The sequence below is a fragment of the Zonotrichia leucophrys genome, chromosome 7, assembly GCF_028769735.1.
Source record: "Zonotrichia leucophrys gambelii isolate GWCS_2022_RI chromosome 7, RI_Zleu_2.0, whole genome shotgun sequence".
Taxonomy (NCBI): Eukaryota; Metazoa; Chordata; class Aves; order Passeriformes; family Passerellidae; genus Zonotrichia; species Zonotrichia leucophrys.
The window spans coordinates 27,005,547-27,023,584 of NC_088177.1; the positions used below are offsets into that span (position 1 = coordinate 27,005,547).

The 18,038-nt window shown below is 37.3% G+C and overlaps 1 protein-coding gene across 1 annotated transcript in view; it reads left to right on the top strand.

Annotated features, from left to right (window-relative positions):
- The window catches only part of LOC135450525 (sodium channel protein type 2 subunit alpha-like), a 60,057-nt gene that overhangs the window by 4,049 nt on the left and 37,970 nt on the right, over positions 1 to 18,038 (top strand). Inside the window, exons 2-4 of the mRNA XM_064718809.1 lie at positions 14,035 to 14,358; positions 15,997 to 16,115; positions 17,423 to 17,512. Coding sequence (XP_064574879.1) covers positions 14,086 to 14,358; positions 15,997 to 16,115; positions 17,423 to 17,512 — 482 coding nt within the window. The 5' untranslated portion in view covers positions 14,035 to 14,085. The remainder of the gene's footprint in view (positions 1 to 14,034; positions 14,359 to 15,996; positions 16,116 to 17,422; positions 17,513 to 18,038) is intronic.

Consider the following 18,038-nt stretch of genomic DNA (forward strand, 5'->3'; position numbering starts at 1 on the left):
TTTGCCAAACTATTTTTACTGTGTATAAAAAACTTATATACCAGGGGTTAGGCTATTACAGATTGTATAAAGGCTGCATCTTTCCCTTCCTCCTGTCTTTGCTGTATTTCTTTTCTTTCCACATTTCCTTTAGTAATCCTTGACTGTTTCACACCTCACCTCCCTTACCATAGCCACCCTTTCCTTCTGATGTACCCCCCAGCTGCCTCCACCCTCTGCACTGATTTCCCTCCCAGGTGAGACCCACTTGTTCTGTTCTCATGCTGCGTGTGTAGAGGAAATGTTTGATATTTGATCAAACAGCAGCCAGGAAGGAGCTTTCTGTTTCTAGTACCCAAATAATGAATGTGAATATGCTTCTTAACCATCTGGCCTGCTCAGCTAGCATGCAAATTCTTTATAATAATGAGAAATGTGCCTTGTGAGCAGCTGGCCAGCCAGAGAGGAGCTGTTTATTTTGAAGGTGTGCCACCTAGCAGGGACCTGTCCTTCTTTGCCCTTAATCCATCAGTGGCTTCTCTGGGACCTGCTGCCTGGAAGCTGCACGTTTGCTCAGCTTTGGGATTGTGGGTGTTCAACAAGGGGTGTGTTTCTATGTGCTGGCTCAGCTTTTGTATCTCCACCCTGATTCTGTCTGGGAACCCTTCTCTTACAGCAAGGTTTACATTGAAAAGAAAACATCAAAGGAAATTAAATAAATCAATTTTTTTTAAAATATGCAGTACCTTCAGTGCTTTTAGGATGCATAGCCAGATTAATTGGTGCAATAAGAGACAGAAGGAAGCATTTAGAATGTGTTTATCTACAATTTGTTTATAAAGGCTTTGCAGCATTCTGTTGAAAAAAACCCCAAACCTTCTGATTTGCTACAAGTTTTTCTGTATTTATTCATCTGATGCACAGGGTGTTATAAGGTTTTGAGGTTTTTTCCTACCTAGATGGTTGGGGAAGGAGAGGGTCATTATCTGAGAACTGAATCACTGGACAGAGTATTTCTAGTGTTGGTTGTCTTTGATTACATACAGGCCAACCAGGACAGGAGGAGGGAGAGAGGAGGGGTGGAACAACTGGCACAGTGAGGTGGTACTTATTACAGATGAAGGCACTACTTAGGATAACATGTCCATACAAGGTCCAGTGGAAACAAAGGAACTTCATACTTGGAATCACCTCATATTAAGGGTAACATGAAGGTGACTGCTTTCCATATAAATCCATCAAAATCTGAGAAGTCTTTATGACAATTAACACCTCAGGTTCAGCAGTCAGAGGAATCTCATCCAAGATTAGAGCCCCTTACTAGCTAGGACATACTAGTTTTCATAGTGTAGTTTGTTTTTTTTTTCCTTCTATCCCAATCAAAAGACAGTTTCTTTTCTGTTAGAGTATTTCTGCTTTGAGACTTGGACTCCAGCTTTTGTGTAGAGCAGTGGTGGTACTGAGTTGTGTTAAACTTCTGTTGATCTCCTGATCTGTCCTAGAGGATATAAGAGACCTTGACCTCTCCCTGCAGGCAATCCTGTTAGGTACAATAGCCTTGATCAACACAGCCTGGATTTCTTCCAGAGCCTCCACAAGAGATTTCCAGGCATGTAAATACATGACATAGTGGACTGCTGTGTTAGATAAATTTGAGTTCTGTGTTGTATACCATTTCTGTTAAGAAAAATACATTAATGAACTTACATTTGGATTCAGATCCTATTTCTTGGAAGCTTAGTTTTCTTTTTACAAGTCAACTGATGTATTTTTAAGGAGTTAATACATTTTTCCCTTGTTAAAAAGATTATACAGGTCTTTTTATAAAAAAAGCTCTTGACTTACTCTCAAGTTATTCACTTCATTAATAATATGAACCTCAGTTTTTGTCGGAAAACATAATTCAAAATTGGAGTGATGTCTTGCATGATTTTAAAGAATTTATAAGGAAATAAAACCAATAAGAATTTTTATTATAATTTTATTTTATGATCTTAAGGATTTAAATCTTATCTCTTTCAAGTGATATATCAATTACCAGTTCTTTTTGTTAGACAAAGACTGTCATAGGCAAGAAGAGGTTTAAAATGTTTTAGAGATAATATTTGACAATATTATATAGAGGTTTCTGTGACCTACTAAAGACTATCTTTTTAATTAGATTAAATAAATTGAATGAAAGAAGAGGCCTTTTGTCTCAACCACCTAATAGCCATGATCACCTATTTTGTCTTTCCTTCATTCTCCTTCCATCTGGTCACTGGAGGCATATTTTATTTTCTTATCTTGTTATATCTTTGTCCTTTCACTAAATTCAATCAGAGTTCTCTCCTTTGTAGTGAAGATACTACTTCATGAATGATGAAAAAAAAAATTACAGCCTTCAGAAAATAATAAAAAAGTATGATCTTCAAGTTTTTCTGTTAAAAATCTGTTCTCAGGCAGATTGAGGACAACGTTCCTTCTATCTTTGGACAAATGTGTCAAGTGACAGTAGCTTAGTACTTTGCAAGTAATTTAAGATATGTAAATGTGTTTACCAGCAAATCAACTAGCCACAAAATCCTTTTTCATGGTTTTTGCATCACGGTGATGGTGATATGTGCTTGCTGGGATCTTTTAGATAGAGATGGGTGTTTAATTGAAGAAGTCTCTAGTAACTGTTTTTCCAAAAATGGTGTTTTAATGCCTTTCCTCAGTTTCTTTCACATTGTGAATTTCCTGGCTCTTTTTTAAAAGTTTTAACCTTATGTTTATAATGGGTATGTATTCACTTCTAGCTTTAGAAAGTTGTACATGGGTTTGCAGACACTCTTTTTTTCTTAAACTCATAGAGCTTTGGTTTTGGCTAAGCTAAAAAGACTGATGTACTCTTCTGGAAATCTAAGTGATGCAGAGAAGTGAGGGGGAAGGAATGCAGGCACTAACTAATAGGATATTCCCCTCTCCTGATGAATACTTGATTAAATTATTGATTCCTACTCTATGACTGGGAAGGAAGAAACACAGAAGGTTTTGAAATTGAATGTCATTCCACAGTGCTGACAAAGTACAGTGGCTCTGGTGGTCTGGACTGAAACAGCTGTTTTCCATTTGTCTGAAATAAAAAATGGCAGCATATTATGTAAAAAAAAAAAAAGAAAATTACTTTTTAAAAACAAACTGCTGCACTTTAGATCCTGCTCTTCTAATGACTGTTTTCTGTGAATGCCTTGCAATTCTGTTTTATGTTTCACAACAACAATATAAATAATCACTGCAGTTCAGGTGAAGATTCCCTTGTTACAGGGGACTGTGTACTATGGCACATGTGTTAAGAAAAGTTGAATGCCTACAGAGAGGAACAAGATTAGAGTTAGTTTTGGTTGGGTTTTATGGGTTTTTGGGGCTAGTGAGGGAGGGAGTGCTCTTACACTCTATCCCCTATAAGCTCATGACTACTCCTAGTCACTGTTGCTGTAGGTAAATTTTCAAACATCTGCCTGTAGATGCCACCAGATATTCATCTGGTGCTTTTTTGTGCAAAGTAAATGATTATCAAGTGTCATTTCTGAAAGGATTCCTAATGCCTCTAGATTTTATGATGAACAAACACTGATGACTATCAGGCCATCTTTGGACGTTCCCTGTGCTGATCTTGCAGTAGTAACAAAAGTGAGACTCTCAGCAAGTGCTTTCATGGTGGGAGGTGGGGCCTTTGCTGGTCAGAAGGGTTTTTAGCTCTCTGTGCTGGGGACAGGGCCAGGCCTGGCATCAGGGGCACGCAGGGACATCTCCCACCCCATCAGGCCGCTCAAAGCCCTGTCCAGCGTGATGTGCTGAACCACCCCCAGGTCCAGGTGGGTTTGTTCAGAAGGGTTATCAATCACTGCGTTCAAGGCAGGTGATTCCAAGCCAGCAGATGGTTCTGTGACTTCAGAATAATTATTACTGGCTGACACTTTTCTATGCAGTTCTTTTTCTTTTACCAAGTGGCACGCCCTGATAAGGCAGTGTGAACTTGGCAGATTTTTTTAATATAGGTATGCTGCTAATAAAATGATTGCAAGCAATTTGAATATTTCACAATTTACAAAACCTAGGGCAATAAAACTACCAACTTTGTCTCCTTATATTTAATCACTGAGTTTTTAAGCATGCTTCAGGAAAATATGGATATCTGGCATTATAACCTGAAGTGAAAAAGAATTTTTTTTCAATTGTTCAGTATGTTGTTAGTGACCAGAAGAGGAGATTGAACCAGAACACTGCATTTTTCTTTGTCTAAAGATTATAATGAAAAAGGTCATAGAAGTCTATCCTTTTCTTTCTGATCTTCAAGAATCTTTTATACTTAATTGCTGGATGTTACTTCTCATTGTACAAGCAGTGAAATCCTTTAAAATGGATTTTCAATCAGGTAAATTGGTTGTAAAATGTATTTCCCTGGCTAGATTCTAGTATTATTAATGGTAATACTTCATTAATAATTGTCAATATTTCAGTATTTTTCAATAATCCAGTGTGATATAGTGTTTTACTGCTGCCTCTTGTTCATTTTTCAGCTGGCAGTTGGTATCAGCCAGTGCAGTCTTAATTTTGAAAATCTAAATTTAAATGCAGAAGGTAGAACATGTTCAGTGGGGAAAAAAGGGTAAAACATGTTCAGTGGGGAAAAAAACAATTATGAACTTAGTTTAGTATTTCAGAATTTTCTTCCCTTTTTCATTCAGCAGGTTTTGTTTTCTTTTGGAGCATACTGTCATATCTGTTTATTTATTCATCATTTCCTCTGCAGGCACAAGAGTAGCAATAACTTGGTTTTGTTTGTTTGTTTGTTTTTTATAATAGCTTAATCTAATCCAGTTCATTTTCTTGTCCATAATTTTTGTTTACACAATATAGAACAGGAGTAATTTTCAAAAGCAAGTAAATATGGGAAGTAAATGAAAACATGAGATGTGTTTCCAGCTGTCCTTTAGTCTCCAGTGGTGAGGGTTTTGTATGAGAAAGTCTCCTGTTGAATTCTTGCCAACTGGATGTAATGTCAGATACATTTGAATGCAGACCTGTCTCACAATATAAAGCCAAGAATAAAAGGGAATGAAGGAGGACAAATACTTCAGAAAATGTTAAGACTTTTGGATTCAAGCCCCAGAGAAAACCACTGCCAGATTTGCCTTGAAGTTCCTTTGTTCTGGCTTATGATCACATGAATGTCTGAAAATGACTGATAAAGACTAAGAGAATTACCATTGTTTATAGGAAAAAATCAGTGCTCATAAGAAAAAATTTCCTTTTAAAAATAATTACATCCCTGAACACAACTGAGCAGAACAGACAGTGTAATAAATCCAGGGCTTATTTGTTTGTGAAAGAGGCCTGTGCTTATCAAACTAGTTTTACCTTGATACTTTCTAACACTTTAAATTCAAGTAACCTGTTCTCCAGTTTCTTTCAGAATCTCTTTTCCATTTCTCTATTACTTGTGATAGGAAGCAATTCTGTATTAAACTAGTTCTGATTGTTAGAACATGGAGGAAAAACCAAAGAAAATGCTTTCTAGCTCTTTAGTTCAGCCCCTGGCATAGTTGTGGATTTAGTTTGGTTAACACTTGGCTTAAAATGAGGGTGATGATGATGAGAGTGCCTGGTTTGTTTGGGGTTTTTTTGGGATGAAGTTGGCATGAGGAAAAAGGCTATCAGTGCTTCCCCTAATTCTGTTATGTCCACTCTAAGTGCTGTGCTATTTGTAATTTTAGCGTGTTCTGCAATTTCCTCCAGTGCTATTAACATGTACATATTTTGTGTATATATTTTCTGCTTCAGCTAGAGGAGTTTCTTTGGCTCTCCAAAACACTTTGATTTGTCTGTACCCTCCTGGCACCTTTCCTTGATGGTTATTCTGTGGCTATTCCACAGCTAATGTGTCCAAGAGAAGACATGCTCTTACATTAGTTTTCATATTTATAAAAAACAGTGGTTTTTGTAAACTCATGGAAATGTACAGTAAGTGAAATTTTAATATTAAGTGAAGTTTGAATAATTTGAGTTTTTAGTATTAATCTGCCATGTAAATTGAATTAGTTAGGACAGAATATGTAGAGGACAAGTAACAAGGTACAAACCAGTAACATTCTATGGAACACAAGTCACAGGAGGTAAGGACCAAAGCAGACATGTAAGAGAAGCTTCCTTCTGTGACAAAGCCTTCCATTTAAAAGTTCTGTCCACAGGAATGAGATATTTTGGAGTGATGCTAGTGCCACTGTATATACTGCACCCTGTCACAGAATCACAGAATAGATCAGGTTGGAAGGGACCACAGTGGGTCATCATGTCCAACCTCCCTGCTCAAGCAGAGTCATCCCAGAGCACATGGCAATCGGCACTAAAAAAGCTTTTCTTTATAAATAATTGAATCTCCACTAAAACAAAAACCAAATCAACCAAAAAATGAACGAATGCACTTTTGAATGCCATCATGGTGTCAAGTATTCTAGCATATTCTTGCTTTCCTTCTCATGCTCTCATGTTCATTGGGAAGCAGATGGTGAACTTTGTCAGTCAGGCTGACAGCCTGAAATTCTCTTGTACTAACAGAGCATTGTGTTTCAGGCTTTTGAAAAACAGAGTAATTGGTATTGAACTCTCATTTCAGTTTTACAGGCTTATTCTGCTTCTGTGGCTTTTTTAATAGATGTCATTAGTAAACAATTTTTTTCTGATACATACAAAAATTCAGTCATATACTGGAAGGAGCAAAATTCTTTTTGAGCTTAACAGGTGAACCTTTTCAAGAACATTCTACCATAAATCTCTGTGTTGATGTATGCTGATGCCATTTTCCCCTTTTGGTGTGTTTGCAGGAAGCCCTAGAATGGATGTGGGAATTTTGCCCCCACATTGCTATAAACTGAGCCAGGTTTTACCAATCATCCCAGCCTGTATCCATTTGCAGAACAGTAGCTGAGTCTTTCTAGGAAATCAGACCAGCACAGAAAGTAGACTCAGATTACACTAATGAGGCCATTAAATGAGATATAGGGAGCCTGTCTGGCCAGGAAGAGGAATGGAAAGAGGTCTGGCTGTACTCCTTGCTTTATCTCTTTTACATTCTGCAGCCAGTTTTCCCATTCTGTGTGTTTACTTTGGTGGGAGAGTTGCTTTCTACCTCCCCCGGACCCTCATCCCCCCCACATTCTTTTTTCCTGTGTTCTCCTATTTGCCAAAAGGAAAAAAAAGTATTCAAAAATTTGAGGGAGAAGACTTGACATCAGTAGGTTCACTGAGCTGATGTCACCAAATGAAAATTCTGAGAAGATTTTTTATTATAAATACACCAAAGCAAGAAGCACTGATGGGCTATTGAAATGAATAACAGCCTTAGTGTGGGGACAAATCTGATATAAACTTGTCTTTGGATTGTAAGAGGAGTTAACAGACTGAGGAAGCTTTAAATTAGGCTTATTATGCAGAGAGTTGGCTACATGACTTATTTGGACCTAACCAGAAGCAGGGTCTTGATGTTTTGAGCAGTGTTCCTCTGCTCTTGAAAAATGTCCAAGTAGTCATGCAAATAACAGAAATATCGTATGTGCATATCACATTTGTGGCAATGTAGCATGTTTTTCACAGTTCTTCCATGCCTTGCCAGTAGTAAAATCTCTTATGGTTTTTTATTTGCTGTGTATTGGCTCTGTTCCAAAGTGGCTGCTTGATACATGGGGATTGAATTGCTTGTTTGTGAGGACTGAATTTCCTAGATCTGCACCAAATTAATGCATTTTCTGACATAAAGGAAAGACAAACTTTAGATCTGTCTCTAAGTGGCTGCAGATTCTAAAAATGGGTTTATATTAGAGAATTCTTATTTTTGAAGATCAGCTGTAGCATCCTGTATCTTTTAAGCATTTTTCATTCCTGCAATATTAATATTTTTTATGTCTTCCGTGTATTACCATAAGTTCATAAATTGAAATCAGAGGCTATCGAATCGAAAATATCTAGTTTAGAATACTTTTGGAAGAATTAGAGGTCATGTAAGGCAATTTTCATATAAGGAGTAGAATCCATTAAACTGAACAGAAATTAATTTTGTCCTCCATAAGCATTTACTTTGGTTTTAAAATTATTTTCATGGACAAGGTATAGAGAATGAAGTGACTTACAGACAAAAGAGTGACATGGTAAAAATTTTCCTTAAAAAATCAGCTCTCCCACTTAGTGCTATTGCATTAGCACAGTCTTTTGTTGAGAAGCACCAGGGGTGAAATATAGCATAGGTCTAATCTATTCAGTCTCAAAGCAATAAATAATTCAGAAACCTTTTAGTTCTTATTGATGTTTAGGAGCAGATGCTTTCTAGATTAAACTACCGTCCTAAGAATTTTCTGGATTTGTCTTATAGCCTCCTGCATGTTTTGCAGTCACAGATTGTGAATTTCACACAATTGTGCAATTGACGTAGCAGTAATGAACCCAGCTTATTTTCTGTAGAAATTGAAGGCTGCATCATTGCTCAATGACATTATATTAGTTAATAGAGTAAGTCTTAATTTGTATAGTAGAATTAAATGTCCATGGAAAAAACCACATTTTTTTTAATATACAGAAATGCACAAAAAAGAGCATAGTGAAAAAAAAAATCTGTAAATTTGTTTATGACTCGTCAGATTTGATCACTTGCCTAAGTGAAATTCACTGAACGTCTTTACCTGACTGCCTTATTTTTAATGAAATTTCAATACATGTGAGGCTAAGATGTTTTTTGAGGCATAGTAATTTCAGTAGTATGGTTTCTTTAGTACACTGAAAACTTGATTCAAGTTACTCAAATAACACTATGAAATATACCATAGCAGAGAGAACATTGGAAACAATACTGTAAAAAATTGGTCATTATGTTGTAGAATATATAGTAGGAAGAGCAGATGTCCTATTTCTGCATTTGAAGAATGCAAATACTTACAAAATGTGTTAGAGTAACACATTTTGTAAGTATTGAGGGCTTGTTGCTGGCTTAGGTTTTAAGCTTGACCATTATTTTTGCAAATATTAAAAGTAATATATAGAAATAAATACATATATATATATATTTTAATTTTATATATATATATGGAAACAATAAAAACTATAAATTTGTGCTTTTTTTCATATCCTGGACACAAGCTTAAAACTCCTGACTTGATCTAAATGACCCTGATGCTTTTCTTTGTAAATGTATTAAGAATATTTTCTAAAAGATATTTTAAAAATTATTCTTGCTCACTCAACCATACTCCATAAGAATATATTTATGTTAATATTAGTATCAGGTTGTTAACTGGCTCATTCCTGCCCCAGGAGCTTCCTCCTAGTACCATGCTGCTACAGAGTCTGTGGTTTGTAGCAGTTTCCTGTAATCTTTTATTTGTAATTTGAATTTTCTGTCCTGCTTGATGGACAGTCTCCAATCAGCCTCACATGCACAACATAGCCATGAAAGATTAGAAGCCTGTTTTTTAACAGTAAGCTGAGAAAATGGGGATTTATGTGTTGGGGTTTTTTTTTACTGATGTTGGTTTTTTTAATATTGGGCTTTCAAAAGGACCTTTGTGGGATTTTTGGATGGAAGGGTAACAGTTTCTTCAGGATTCACATTAAATATGATTTTCTGATTTGCTGGTTATTGCCTTTGTTTGTAATACAAGTGCTGTCAAAATTGCAGGAAAGAGACACATTTAAGTCATTAAACCAATCCATCCTGCTTTGTCTGTTTTTGCTTTTTCATTCCATTTCTTTCTTGGGTAAAGTGATTTTCATGAGATAACAGTATAAGCAGCATCACTTTCTTCCACAGTGCTACAACATTTTTATATTTGCAGTACTTAAAGAAAGCCATGAAAAGGAACTAGTCACTGAACTGAAACTCAAGAAGCATTTAATAGGTGTGGGGTTTTTTTCCAAGCATGGGCTGTGATTAAGCTGCTAGAATGAGGCATTCACAGAAGAGATTGTCATGTAGTGGAAAATAACTTTTTTTGTGTTTAGTGTTAACATTGGGAATTGTGCTGGAGACATTGGCTGTGGTGTCTCTAGAGAGAAATGCTGGAGTTCATCTCAGCCCTGAGGGTCCCACTTCAGCCTTGCTGAATAAACCAGGAGAATATGAACATGCAAGGGGAAGGGTTGGCTTTCATTCTGATAACCACTGCAATAAAACTGCCATAAGGCTGTAGTGGTATTTGCTAAAATGAACAGTCATGAACTTTTAGTTTTACGCATTATAAACCTTTAAAGAGTAAATTTAGACAAAATGCATAGACAGACATGACAGTTAGTGACATTTTCAAGTATATGTTTGATTTGAGTAGTTTCTGTGGGCATCACATTCATCACTTTCCAAGTCTATATTCCTAACATTGACTAGAAGACTGTTTTTCAAGTTTTGTAGAATCTTTATCCATCTAAAGGTCCTCTAAAAGACTAGCTGAATGTTACGTTATATATTTACATTCTCATCCAGTATCTCCCTTTTTTCTTTTTTTTTTTTTTTGTTTTGTTTTGTTGGTTGGTTTTGGTTGTTGACATGTTTGCTTCTGAAGATAATCACTGAAACACAAAGTTGCTTAAGTATTTCTTAGACTGCCAAGTGTACTCCTACTTGTTCATAGGCATAGTAGACTGGTCAGTGGTGTGTAGCTGTGCTGAAAAGCTTGTATTTTATTCAGCCTGTAAAGAGCACCATTCCTGTGACAGGGCAGCACCATTTGTAAAGCTCCTGTTCTATTTGGTTATAAGGTAGAAATTGGTCTAATAGCTGTCAATCTTGTTTTTTTGTCTCTTCAGCCTCTAAAAGACTTTGTGCAACCATTTAACCAGTTTAGATAATAACTGAGTGTGTGTGGACTGCTTACAATGGCATTAACTCTTTGCATCATTCATGAAATACAAATTTTACTACAAGTGCTGTCCTCAGAATCTGTTACAATACATGTAATACTGGTATAAAAAATTCATTCCTATATGTTACAGACTTTTTTTTTAGGAAAAACATACTACTTTAAGTTAATACTGCTACCACCTTGTTGTAGGAGGAAGCCCCTACTAGTAGGAACTTTCCTTGACTTCAAAAAAAAAATTATAAAGACTCAGCTGCTTGCACTAATGAAATTATTTTCCTGAATTTTCAGCTTACAAATGAAGAAGCAGATATTACCTACCCCTCCATTTTATAAAACAAAAAACAAACCCAGAGTTGTAAGCTAAATAAATGACCTAAAGGTACCAAGTAATATTTGTGTTACCTTAGTTCTTAGGTGAAAATGAAGCTGAAGGAAAGAGATCCTGGTGTTCTTCTTTGGAAGACAGATCTCTCTTCCTTTTTGCTGGTGAAGGTTTAGAGCCAGTAAAGGAAAAGTAGCTTCTAAAGGAAAAGTACCTTTTGGGACACAGCTGGTTCTCAGTCCAAGTAGGACTGGTCAGATCTTCAGGTTCACTGGTGCTAAGGATTTGAGAACAATTTGCCCCAAAAGGCTAAACAACAGTCAAATCCTGCATTTGAAAATGGTGAATTGCTTTAAGATGGAACAGGTGAGATGAGGCATTTTTAAATAGATAAGGAAAGACTTGGCGTTCTCAGGCTTTCTTTTCCAGAGAAAAAAACTGTCTTTGTTTTCTTAAAGTGCTTAGCAGGTGACATAAAAAATGTCTGATTTCTATAATTATTTATAAGGAAATTTCTCACCTCTTTAGTAGTCAGTATAAAGAGCCCCCCCACTCTTTTTGTGTCTATTGTGGTATGTGCCAAAGCCTTGGAACCTGTTGTGGCTCAGCTGAAAAAGCAGGGATTTGAAGCCTGTCCATAACCTCAACTGACTAATTTTGAAGAGGAGATGGCTTGCATCATGGGTTGTCTGTCTGTCCATGGCAATTCGTGCTGTAAAATTGTTAGAAATAGATAATTTCCTCAACTAACATTAAGTTGACCTAGAAGAGGCATTAAGTTGGCATAGAAGAGGCAGCTATCTGGGATTTGCTGTGTCATGGGTTATTTGACTTTGGAGCTGTTAGACTTCCTGAAAAAGTCTGCCATCAGTATTTTCCATCAGTATTTTTCCTTCTCAGTGCATCTTCCCTGCACACACTGGGGTCAGGAGAACTGGCTCACTCTGTGGCTTTTGTGGTGGCAGGAACCTATAGCATTTGCCATCACCTCAATCTGTTTTAAGTTTTTTCCAGTGAGGCCTGTGTTTTTGACACTGAGGCCTGTGGTGACTCCGAGCAGTGGCCGTGGTGTTTCAGGGCTGCCAGGCAGGCCCTGAGTGGAGAGCCCAGGGCTGCCCTGTGCCCAGCTCAGGCAGGATGGGAAAACACACCTGGAAAAGAGCAAAATGGCACAGGTCAGTGTGAGGAGCACTCTGTGAGAGGCTGTGAGAAACAGCTCTGCCTCCAGGCCCAGGGAAACAGGAGTGCAAGGAGGGCTGCAGGTTCCAGAAGCTCCCTGGAAGCTGTGGGACAGGCCATGCTGCAGCAGGGGTTTCCCTGCAGTCCATAGGGGAGGACAGTGCCAGAGCAGATACCCAGCCTGCAGCCCTGGGGGACTCCAGCCTGGAGAAAGTGAATGTTCCTTCAGGGAGAGGCACTGCAAAGGCCACGCTGGAGCAACCTTATCCCAAAGCTTCACAGCCTGTGTGAGGGACACATGATGGACCAAGGGAAAAACAGGAGGAAGGAGTGGCAAAGAACAGCAATGATCTGATGCCAGCCCCATTCCCCACCCTCCTCATGCCTGTTGTTAGGGATGGAGGTGTAGGAGTTGAGTGTAACAGTGAAGTTCACACTGTTGGAGCAAGGAGGCAGAGGGAAAATTCTTCTAGGATTTATGTTTTTTACCTTCCAATTCTGTTTTAATTGGCAGTAAGTTATTTTTCCTGAAGTGAGTCTATTTTGCCCATTAGAGTAATTTGTAAATGATCTGCTTGTCTTTATTTTAATACCTGGGGTTTTTCACTTCATTCTCCCCTGTGCAGTTCCTTTTGTGGAGTGTGAGTGGGAGAGCAGCCAGCCAAGGTCAACTCACCACAATGTTGTGTTGACAAAGGCCACAACACTTAATGACTGTCAGCAAGTGGGACTGGACTCCATCTTGTGTCTGTTCAAAAAAATCGGTTTATTCTGAAGATACTGCACCCTTAGGTGCTAACTGTACACTCACTGTGGAAAATATAACCTAGAAAGAAATGATCAATTAATGAATTTCATGAATTTCTTATTTTTAAGTACTTTGAAAATAACCTTGGTCTCAAAGAGAGTACTTTACTTTTGATTGTGCTGTGCTTTTTGTAAAAATCTAAAACACTTCATCCATCATAACTTCCTTAATTACAGTGGGATAGCACTATCAAAGTTACAGCTAAAAATCAGGTAGATATGAATCAGAAAGCCTAAAAGGGAAAGACTGAATTTCAGGCCAGTTGCTTTCTGCCTGTGAATATGGCTTTATAGATAGAATGTGTTTGTGTAGTACCTGATAGTATAATATAAACATTTGTTTGGCAGTCATAGTACAAGCCACCAGATGGAGCAATGTTGCCATAAGAAATTGACAGTAATAAAAATAGCATGTTTTTTCTTTCTACTTTTGTAATATAAATGCAAGATTTTTTAAGATGTTGTGCCAAAAATGCATAGATCTGTGTGGTAGAGGTTGTGACCATTGACTGCAATAATTAGCTGTGCTGAAACACTTTCTACTTTTTCACAATAATGTAACTTAATGTTAGGCCAGGGAAAGTTAGATTTTTTTCTTCTTCTTCTTTTGTTGTGAGATATTAACCTGAGTTGACAAACTGTAAGAGAATTTGATCTCTTTTTTCTTTTTTCTTTTTTTCTTTACTTCTTAACTTCTATCTCTTTGCCTAGGGTAGCTACTTTTCTATTAAATATCTGACTGTTAATTGAAATATTTCTTGCTACAGGGCTTTATAAAGAGAAAAGAGGCAGATTCTGACTATGCCAAAAGCTTCTGTTTGGGGATTTTGTTGGTGGTGTGATCTTCTGTTTTTTCTTTCTTTCTCCTACATGTCCTCCTAGGATCTTCTTACACAAGAGCCTAAAAGCATTTAAAATTTGCAGAATGAGAAGATGGCGCAGGCAATGCTGGTACCACCAGGACCTGACAGCTTCTTCTATTTCACTGAAGAATCTCTTGCAGCCATTGAAAAACGTATTGCTGATGAAAAATTTCATTGCCACCAAGAGGAGCCTGCAGATGATGCTGGTCATGAAGCAGATCACCTAGGGCCAAATAATGACTTAGAGGCAGGAAAGACACTGCCATTTATTTATGGTGATATTCCTCCAGGAATGGTGTGTGAACCCCTGGAGGACCTGGACCCATATTACATCAATAAAAAAGTAAGTGTTTTGTACTAAGAATGTAATTAGATACTCCTGTTTTACTATAACCTGATAAATGCTCTGCTGGGGAGTTGGTCAGAGGCACTGGTTGGAAGTATTATGCAGTAGGTGCTATCATGTTAGTTATTTTGATTTCTCTATAAAGACAACTGTAACTCTTGGTAAAGTTGTGCTTTTTAAAAAGAGAAAAGAAAAGACACTTTTCTTTTAATGTCTCATATTATGGTATTTTAGTTAATGGATTTTATTTTAAATGTCCTGTAATCTCTGCAGATCTGATTTAATGCTGAACCATTTGAAAACTTTCCATCTCTGTGGCTGCTCTCTGGGTTTTTGTAAGAAACATGATGCCTGAGATTTAGTTTATTACAGACATGTTTAGACAAAATCCTCATTCAGTCTTATGACAGAACAATCACTGTCAAACATTCCTGAAAATATCATAAAAATATTTGTTTTACAAAATTAAAAAAAAATTAAAGACTAAACCAGTTTTTGTGTTTCAGTATTGGATCTGTGTTACAGGCAAAGACAAAATCTAAATTGATATATACTGATTCAGTTTCATTTATAGATATACTGATAAAAAGGAAGAAAAGAGCAAGGTGTTTACTTTGGCAAGTGCAGATGAAGGAAAGTTATTTTTATATATGCATGTGAAGTGAAATGATGTCAAGAAGGAATATAAAACTGAGTTTACATTAAAAAGGCAGTAAAAAATAAGCATCAAGTGGCTGTTTTATTGTGTAATAAATAAAAAGCTTGTTGAATTAAAACCATAGAACAGGTTTTTGAAATTGAGTACTCAATAATCAACAAAATAGTGTCTTGCAAGATAAGAATTTAACAAAAGAGCTGTATTATATCAGTAATAACAACCTAATTAAAGCAGTTTTTTTCTAGTATAAAATGTTGAAGACTAATAATCATGCAGATTTTTTAGTTGTTTTAGTTTTTGTTCTCTTAACTTCACAAACACTATTGACAAATGACCTGTGTCTTTTATAGTTAAATGTCATTGGAAAACAGAAATATTCAGTGTTATAATCTGCTGATTTCCAGATTATAGATTTTGGGAGAATAATCATTAAATGTAGATTGAATTAAGATTTCATTAGATGAACATTTCATTGTGTCTCCTATTTAAAATAAAAAATTATTACATTTATGGTAGTAGCGGTTGCACAAGCAATAAAGCCAAGGATTTAAACAGTGAAGCATGTCTCCCCCAAAAGCAGTTTTAACATGCTGGAATGTTTAAATAGTTCTTTTTGAGGTCCCAAAAATGGTTACTTAGGTGCTTTGTTTTGCATTACCAATTTTGTTCTGAAATGCAAGTAAAAGAGCTTCTTTAAATTTAAAAAGTCATATTTTTAATTATAGTTTTAATGTAATTACTTAATACTAGAAAATCTGAAATGCAGATTTTAAGAGCACAGAGACAAAGAATGTGTGGTGTAGCATTTTCTTTGCTCATATGAAAATTTAGAATCTGTGATTTCCTTCTGCAATTCTACTGAAAATAAATTTAGCTACTTAAATGTGTGTAAGCAGCCTGTACTATGACAAGGTTTCTAAAATCCTTAATTTCCTAACCCCACTACCCTCATGCCCTTTTTGTCTGTATTTTTAAAGACATTTATAGTACTGGATAAAGCGAAGACAATCCACAGGTTCAGTGCCACACCTGCCTTGTACCTTTTATCTCCTTTCAATATCACTAGAAGACTAGCTATTAAGATCTTGGTTCATTCATATCCTTTTCAAGTGGTTTGTTAAAAATGGTTACTGATTAATATTACTAATGTTAACACTAGGAGTTTTGATTTAGTGTTTGAAAGTGTTCCTGCCAAAAAAAAATTATTCTTTCAAAATCAGTCTGGGCTAAGATTAGTCACTTAATCTGCTGATTAAATTCAGAAGAGAAGTCATTAGTAGAGTTCCCTAAGATGCAGTATTGAACCCAACCCTGTCTAAAATCTTTATGGATGATCTGGATGAAGGGGATGAGTGTACCCTTGGTAAGTTTGTCGATATCACCAAGTTGTGTGGGAGTGTTGATCTGCTGGAGGGCAGGAAAAGTGGAGGGACCTGGACAGGGTGGATGGATGGGCCAGACCAAGAGCATGAGGTTCAATGTGACCAAGTGCTGGGTCCTACAAATTGACTTCAAATTGACCCATGCCATGCTACAGGCTGGGGCCAGAGTGGCTGGAAAGTGGCCCAGTGGGAAAGGGCTTGGGGTGCTGGCAGACAGCAGCTGAACATGAGCCAGTGTGTGCCCAGGTGGCCAAGAAAGCCAGGGGCAATCCTGGCCTGTGTCAGGAACAGTGTGGCCAGCAAGGCTGGGACAGTGACTGTCCCCCTGTACTCAGCACTGGTGAGGTCACACCTTGGGTGCTGTGTCCAGTTCTGGGCACCTCAATTCAGAGAGGACATTGAGGTGCTGGAACAGGTCCAGAGAAGGGCAGCAACGCTGGTGAAGGGTGTGAGTGCTGTGAGGAGCTGCTGAGGGAGCTGGGAGTGTTTAGCCTGGACAAGAGGAGGCTCAGAGGGACCTTACTGCTGTCTGCAACTCGCCGGAAGTAGGGTGTCGCCAAATGGGGGGGGCAGGCTCTTCTCCCGGGTAACCATTGACAGGACAAGAGGAAATGGCCTCAAGCTGCACCAGGGGAAGTCCATGTTAGACATCAGGAGGAATCTCTTCACAAAAGAGGTTGTCAAGCATTGGAATTGACTTCCAAGGGAATTGGTAGACTCACTATCCCTGGAGGTGTTCAGGAAGTGACTGGATGTGGCACGTATGGTCTAGTTGACAAGTCAAGAGTCAAAAGTTGAATTTGGTGACCCCAGCAGTCTTTTCCAACCTAAATGATTCTGTGATAGGTGTATAACCATCATTCTTGTGAAATGTCTTTGCATTATTTATGACATTGGTAGTGATAGTAAACTGATTTGTATTATATATGTTGTCAGTACTTTATGTCCTGGTCAATTCCTTGTATATTGTGTTATGCAAATTTGGCTTTTAAAAGGGGTATGTTCCTTAACTACAGTCAACATTGTTCAACAAGGTCATTATGCTCACTATTTTGGCAAATTGTGTATTAATGACATGGAGAAATCTTCCAGAATGGGCCAAATATGTAGAGTAAGTATACTTAAAAAGGCTAATAATTTTTAAAATGCTTTAAAAATGAAAAGCAAATTAAGAGCCAGACCATGCAGTTTTACTTACTTGTGTAATACCAGTATCCACTTTTTCCTGTTTGGAGTTTGATCATCCCAAAGCAGCACAGTCCTGCAAGCTCTGCAAAGGAAGGAAGCTGTGACATTGTTAACCTTTTTCTCTGAACAAAATGCTGATAAATACATTTCCTCAGAATGTTCGTACAAGCAGTGTTTTCATGCATTTTCCTTCCTGAGTTGTTCTTTATCATTAAAAAAAGAAAAAAAGAAATCGGTCATTCCACCCAAAACTACTGCTTTTCAGTGTGGAAAATGCTTTCCATAGCCCCTCCAAAACACCTTCATTTTGTGTAGCAAAATCTAATTGTGGGACACACCCACTCTTTAAAGAAAATCCCTCTGCTGAGGATTATTGTTTATCACTCTTAAGTCTACATGATCAACTGTAAAGCACCTTCAGTAAGTACTAGGTTTTACTTGCCCATGGA